The sequence below is a fragment of the Durio zibethinus genome, unplaced genomic scaffold (genome assembly GCF_047325235.1).
Source record: "Durio zibethinus cultivar Kanyao isolate XHJ-2024 unplaced genomic scaffold, ASM4732523v1 HiC_scaffold_263, whole genome shotgun sequence".
Taxonomy (NCBI): Eukaryota; Viridiplantae; Streptophyta; class Magnoliopsida; order Malvales; family Malvaceae; genus Durio; species Durio zibethinus.
Genome location: NW_028322886.1, coordinates 24,353 through 32,266, shown reverse-complemented (window position 1 = coordinate 32,266; position 7,914 = coordinate 24,353). Strand labels below are relative to the sequence as shown.

The 7,914-nt window shown below is 32.8% G+C and overlaps 1 protein-coding gene across 1 annotated transcript; it reads right to left on the bottom strand.

Moving 5' to 3' along the window:
- Positions 1-2,463: 2,463 nt before the first annotated feature.
- On the bottom strand, positions 2,464-7,130 carry LOC149509027 (NAD(P)H-quinone oxidoreductase subunit H, chloroplastic). The gene is made up of 2 exons (XM_089757786.1): positions 4,961-7,130; positions 2,464-3,840 (listed from the first exon to the last, which is right to left on the bottom strand). Exon 1 carries the CDS (start codon positions 6,694-6,696, stop codon positions 5,515-5,517), a length of 1,182 nt encoding a protein of 393 aa, XP_089613912.1. The 5' UTR covers positions 6,697-7,130; the 3' UTR covers positions 2,464-3,840; positions 4,961-5,514.
- Between the last annotated feature and the right edge of the window lie 784 nt (positions 7,131-7,914).

Sequence of the window (7,914 nt, the reverse complement as noted above, 5' to 3'; positions counted from 1 at the left end):
TGATTAGCTAATGTTTCAAAATTTAATGTTGGTTCATTAGAACCGTATAAACCGATACCCAAAACTCCTATTAATAAAAAAATGGAACCCCCCGCAGTGTACAAAATAAATTTTGTAGCCGAGTACAGACGTTTCTTTCCCCCCCACATGGATAGAAGTAGATAAACGGGAATTAATTCGAACTCCCACATGATGAAAAAAAGTAAAAGGTCTCGAGAAGAAAATGATCCTATTTGACCACTGTACATTGCTAGCATCAAGAAATGGAATAATCGCGAATCTCGAGTAACTGGCCAAGCCGCCAAAGTAGCTAAAGTAGTGATAAATCCTGTCAGTAAAATGGGCCCTATAGAAAGTCCATCTATTCCCAATCTCCAGTAAAAATCAAAAAAATTTATCCATTTATAATCTTCCTCCAGCTGGATTAATGGATCGTCCAATCGGAAATGATAACAAAATGCATAGGTTGTTAGAAGGAGTTCAAATATGCATATACACATAGTATACCACTTAATTAGCTTATTTCCTCTATGAGGAAGAAAGAAAATTAAAGAACCTGCAGATATTGGTAAAACTACAATTATTGTTAACCAAGGAAAATAATTCGTGGTAAAGACAAGATGCACTTGGACCAGAAAAACCCGTGCTCAAAAAAGATTTTTTTTGAGCACGGGTTTTTTCAGTAAAAAAAAAATAAAATGGATTCAAAATGTATTCAAGTGGGGTTTTCGGGAACGTATCAATAAGCTAGACCCATACTTCGAGTTGTTTCATGCCATAAATAAACTCGAACGCTCAAGAAATCTGTTGGACAAGCGGATTCACATCTCTTACAACCAACACAGTCTTCTGTTCTTGGAGCGGAAGCAATTTGCTTAGCTTTACATCCATCCCAAGGTATCATTTCTAACACATCGGTGGGGCAGGCTCGGACACATTGAGTACACCCTATACATGTATCATAAATTTTTACTGAATGTGACATGGGATCTATAATTTTTTGAACATCATAAAATTTCAATCTAGTAAACTTGTAAATGAATCATTATAGTTAAACACCAGATGAATCAACGATTTACCAGAAATTTTCTAATCAATTTCCTTCGGGATCAACTCATAAGAAAGGACCAAGATACTTTGATTTCTTACGTTTTCGAAAACATGATGTAGATTCCAACATATTGGACATGCTAATTCAAATTGGTGAATCTTATAATTTAATATTATTAATATTACTTATTCAACAAAGTTGATTGATTGATACGCGTTGATTTTCTGTTACGATAAATTGAGGAAACAATAGCTGATCCAATAGCTGCTTCAGCGGCTGCAATAGCTATAACAAAAATTGATAAAATATTTCCTTTTAATTGCCGACTATCAAAAAAATCAGAAAATGTTACAAAATTTATATTAACCGCATTCAGTATAAGTTCAAGACACATAAGGGCCCGAACCATATTTCGACTCGTGATCAATCCATAAATACCGATAGAAAATAAATAGGCACTCAAAACAAGTATATGTTCGAGCATCATTGACCAACTCCTTATCAATTTCGATTCATTTTAATATGAACAATAATTCAACGGATTTGATTGACTAGAATAGAATATAACAAAAAGAATATATTGGAAATATCTCGAATAAACGAATTTCTATTTTATATTTTATACACGAACAAGAATTCAAGGAAAATAGATGCGATAAGACAGAAAAAAGTTTAATTTGGATTGCTTGCTATTCCTAGTTAGAAAGATTTATTACTGACGAGCCACAGCAATTGCACCTATCAAAGCAACTAAAAGAATTAGTGAAATGAATTCAAATGGAAGAAAAAAATCTGTTGCTAAATGAATTCCAATTTGTTGACTATTACTTATCAAATCTTGTTCTATAATTTGGTTTGATCTTGTAGTCCAAATAATCCCGTACCATGATGTATCTAATATAGTAGTAATTAGCGAAACAAGAATACTTGTACAAATCAACGAAGTAAGGCCATTCCCAATGGTCCACAGATTAAAATTTTTATAATATTCTGAACCATTCATGAACATCACAGCAAATAGGATTAAAACATTTATGGCTCCCACATAAATAAGAAGCTGGGCAGCAGCTACAAAATGAGAATTTGAGAGAATATAGAATAAGGATATACAAACAAGAACCAATCCCAATGAAAAGGCAGAAAAAATTGGATTGGTAAGTAATACCACTCCCAGGCCCCCTAATATAAGACCCGATCCCAGAAAAACTAAAAGAAAATCGTGTATTGGTCCAGGCAAATCCATTATATGTAAAATAAGAGATAAATAAATCGAAATGCTTTTCATGATCTTATTGACCCGACCAGGAATTTTTTTTTTATGATACGTTCCTAATTGAATAAAATCCTAATCTATTAGGTGTGAATTGATCTAAGTACAATTATTGTTTCGTTTTTAATTCTTTTTTTTTGTTCGGTTCGAAAGGGTATTTTGTTTTTTGAAACTATATATTTCGAAATAATTACGAATATATTAATAGATTTTCAAGAAAAATGAATTCGAAATTCTTATCAACCAGTTAATTTGTAATTGAATTTTTATTTATTGACCAAACAAAGAGTAAAGGCCTCATTCTTTTAAGTCAAACCAAATATTCTTTTAACTTAAACCAAAACGGAACCTTAAAAGAATTGGAAATTTCTCTTTAATAGAATAGGAGGTTTACTTACTCAGTTTTTCTTTGAGGCGAATTCAAAATTGTTCGAATTGTATAATCGTCAATTACTGACATTGGTAAACGGCCCAAAGCAATTTGATTATAATTCAATTCGTGACGGTCGTAAGTAGAAAGTTCATATTCTTCAGTCATTGATAAACAATTTGTTGGACAATACTCAACGCAGTTACCACAAAATATACAAATTCCGAAATCAATACTGTAATTAAGCAATCGTTTTTTTCTAATATCCGTTTCAAATTTCCAATCAACAACAGGCAGATCTATAGGGCATACACGAACACATACTTCACAAGCAATGCATTTATCAAATTCAAAATGGATTCGCCCACGGAAACGCTCTGATGCGATTAATTTTTCATAAGGGTATTGAATAGTTACAGGTAAACGATTTGCGTGGGATAAGGTAATCATGAAACCTTGACCAATGTACCTTGCTGCTCGGACTGTTTGGTGGCCATAATTCATGAACCCAGTTACCATAGGGAACATATCGTGAATATCTATGAATAATTTTATGTTTGTTTCTTTCTCTTGTTTGAACCAAGTCATGAATCTCGTATTCTTTTTTTCTTTACAGTGAAAGAAGTTGGAAAGAAGTTGTTAATAATAGATTACCGAGAGAAATGGGTAAAAGAAATTTCCATCCAAGATTTAATAATTGGTCCATTCTTAACCTAGGTAAAGTCCATCTTGTTGCGATAGAAATAAACAAAAACAAATAAGTTTTAGCTAATGTAATAAAGATACCAATTGTCGTTCCAAAGATTCCATTCATTTTATTTATTTCAAATAGCTCAGGGACGAATACGTACGGAATGGAAATATTCCAACCCCCCAAGTAAAGAACTGTTACAAATAAGGAAGAAAGTAATAGATTTAGATAGGAAGCAACATAAAATAAACCAAATTTGATACCCGAATATTCGGTTTGATACCCTGCTACTAATTCTTCCTCGGCTTCTGGTAAATCAAAAGGTAATCTCTCACATTCTGCTAGAGAAGAAATTAGAAAAACGATAAACCCTATTGGCTGACGCCACAAATTCCATCCCCAAACCCCATATTTTGATTGCGCCTCAACTATATCAACTGTACTTGAGCTGTTAGATAATTATAGTCGATGATAACATCACTGTTCCCATCGCTAGTCCAAAACCGTACATGAGGTTTTCAACTCATACGGCTCCTCGTGGGTCACAAATAAATTTAAGGACCGAATCAGTATTATTTCTCTTCGTATGGTTGTAGAATAGATAGAGAAAAAATGGATTGGAAGGTCCAAAATTATACCAATGGAATTCTGTCTGCTATATTATGAAGAATAAAAAAAGTGCTTCTGAATTGATCTCGCCCGTTACTAATTTCAATTTTTATTTGTTGAGTAATAACTTAAGCCTTCAATAAAATACTTCTTGTAGAAATATCAATAGATATTTCAACCCATTGTTTTCGATTACGAAAAAAATTAAATATTACATTAGCTCATAAATCATGACACAGATTATATCTCTCTATATATATGAAAGAAAGAATAAAAAAAAAAAAAATATTTATTTTTTATTCTTTCTTTTTCGTTCCTATTCTTCTTTCTGATCTGAGAAAATTACGAATGGGGGCTTAAACTAAAAAATAGTAAAGGATTATTTCGTTCCTGATAGTCATTACTTTAATCGGTGGATAGGAGCATACTCTGGACCGGAATCGTGGGTAGTACTGCCTACTCATTTCTACTAATTTAAAGCCCCAATTAGTATTCTTTTTATGTTATCCAGAAATATCCTTTTTATATAATTTACATAATCTCCATTACTAATCCTTTGTGTATTTTGGTGTTCCTAACCATCCACTCATTTTTTTGTTCAATCCCCCGTTTGGTTTGGCAATACATGTATGGGAATCTATACAAAGGATAGCCAAAACTCTATACGGTTGATCTTTTGAGCCCGCTTCAAGCTAGATTGACTAATCAACCCGTCTTGGGGTAAAGACTTCTTCCACTTATGTTTTCTTCCACTTAACTCTTGTACATAGGAAATGAGATTAAATTTTTTTTTGTTTAATTTACTGCGAATTTATAAGCTGCTTTCTTTCACTCATATATAACTATCTAATTTAGTTTATCAACCTGAAGGATAATAAAATAACGAAGATATCTATTCAATCCATTCAGCTTATTTTATAGAACGAAAGGAATAGGGAAAAGAAAAGTTTATATTTCAACGAATCGCACGTAGAGATATTGATAAAACACATAGAGTTAATGGTATTTCATAACTAATCGATTGAGCAGCAGCTCGCAGACCACCTAAAAAGGAATATTTATTATTTGATCCGTATCCTGACATAAGAAGTCCAACAGGAGCAATACTTGAAATGGCAATCCATAAAAAAATACCGATATTGAGATCGGCTAAAATAAGGCGAGAGCTAAAAGGAATTACTGAAAAACTTAGTAAAATGGATATGACTGCTATAGACGGTCCAATACGGAATAAACGAGTATTTCCTCTAGATGGAAGAATATTCTCTTTGAAAAGCAGTTTTGTTCCATCTGCTAGAGCTTGAAGAATTCCCAAAGGGCCGGCGTATTCAGGCCCAATACGTTGTTGTATTCCTGCAGATATTTCTCTTTCTAACCATACAATTACTAGTACACCTATTGTGATTCCCAATACAAGAGTCAAAATAGGGACAAACATCCATATGATCCCATAGACCTCTTTTAAGGATTCCAATCTGTAAAAGGAATTGATATCTTCTACTTCTGTTGTATAAATTATCATTTCAACGATCAACTTCTCCCATAATGATATCTATGCTACCTAGTATCGTCATAATATCAGCCAATTTCATTCTTTTAACTAACTGAGGAAGAATTTGCAAATTGATAAAACCCGGCGGGCGAATTTTCCATCTCCAAGGAAAACCACTTTGATCTCCTATCAGAAAAATTCCTAATTCTCCCTTTGGGGCTTCCATTCTCGCATAAAGTTCTTGTCTCGGTAATTCAAATGTAGGAGAAGGTTTTTTACTAATGAATCGATATTCAAAATCATTCCATTCTGGATCCCTTTCTCGATCAAAACATCGGATTTCTAAATTCTCATAGGGACCCCCCGGAATTCCTTCCAGGGCCTGTTGAATTATTTTTATGGATTCCGTCATTTCACTGATTCGGACTAAATAACGAGCTAATGAATCTCCTTCTTTTTGCCACTGGATTTCCCAATCAAATTCGTCGTAACACTCATAATGATCAACTTTACGAAGATCCCATTTGATTCCAGAGGCTCGTAGCATTGGGCCGGATAGACCCCAATTTATTGCTTCTTCTCCACCAATAACCCCTACCCCTTCAACTCGTTCTAAAAAAATAGGATTTCGCGTAATAAGTTTTTGATATTCAACAATTCCTGTTAAAAAATAATCACAGAAATCCAAACATTTATCTATCCAGCCATAGGGTAGATCGGCCGCTACTCCTCCGATACGAAAATAATTATGCATCATTCTCATACCGGTGGCAGCTTCGAATAGATCATATACTAATTCTCTTTCTCTGAAAATATAGAAAAAGGGGGTCTGTGCACCAATATCGGCCATAAAAGGTCCAAGCCATAATAGATGAGAAGCTATACGACTCAACTCCAACATAATTACTCTGATATAGCTGGCTCTTTTAGGGACTTGAATATTGCCCAATTGTTCTGGTCCATTTACGGTTATTGCTTCCGTGAACATAGTGGCTAAATAATCCCAACGTGTTACATAAGGCAAATATTGTATAATTGTTCGGTTTTCCGCAATTTTTTCCATTCCTCTGTGTAAATAACCTAATATTGGTTCACAGTCAACAACATCTTCACCATCTAGAGTAACGATGAGACGAAGAACACCGTGCATTGATGGGTGGTGAGGTCCCATATTGACTATCATAAGGTCTTTTTCTGTAGCTGATAGATTCATAAGTTTTTCCTCGATTCATTCTTACATGAATTGTTGAAAACGAAAAGAAGTACATCAAAATGAAAAATATAATAAATCGACTAATTCAATCAAATTAACGATTTTTTGATTCCCGAATATCCAACTCACTAATTAATTCTTTATAACGTATGTTATTTTTCTTTGATAAATAAGACAGAAGCCGTTGACGTTTTCCTAGAATTTTACGTAGACCTCTCTGAGATAAATAGTCTTTTTTGTGCAATTCCAAATGTGAAGTAAGTCTTCGTATCTTATTGGTGAAACTGACTATTTGAAATTCAACGGACCCCTTGTTTTCTTCTTTTTTTTCTTGAAAAATAACTGAGATGAATGAATTTTTTACCATAAAACAAAAATTTCTCTCCCCCTTTTTTTGAATGTGAATTTTACTGATCAGTAATAATAATAATACCATTCATTTTAATATGCACAATGATTTTAAGTTCGTTATGAACTTTATAATTTTTTCAAATAAAATTAATCAATCCGGTTTTCAATCATAATATATGGAAAAATGTACCATTGACGAATTTTCAAACGCGGATACATATGTATCCTTACCATACTGAAACGACTGCCATTATTACTATTAAACCAATAGCGATTCATACAAGCTAAATCTTCTAATCGATAATTGGGCCAAAGAAAGAACTTTAATTTAATTAGTTTCTTTTTATCACTATCAAGATGTTTGTTTTTATTCAAAACTTGACCACAGTTTTTTACATTATTTAAAAATACTGGATTTCTATGCATACCATTTTTATCCCTTGAATTGAAAGAAATTCGAATTCGCAATTCTCTCCGGTGGTTAGGGGATAAAATATTTTCAGGAATAAACAAATCATAATGATTTTTGTCTTTATTTTCAGTCATTTTTTGATGTCTTGCAATGGATTCATCAAAATTATTTTTTTCAATATAGTTTTTTTTTTTGCGTCTTTTTTTTTTTTTGCGTCTTTGATTAATTTCATGTTTATTTTTATGAACCAATGAAATACTTATAGTTTGATATAGAATAAATTGTCCATCAATTTCTACATACCGGCGAATTGGTTCGATAATCAATACTCCTTTTTTGAGTAGGTATTGATAAGTTAAAAGTAACTTATCCGCCGAATCCATCAAAATATCCAGATTCGTTCCTCCTCTTCTAACAGAGTATAGAAAAGTTTCATTCATATTTATCAGGCCAAG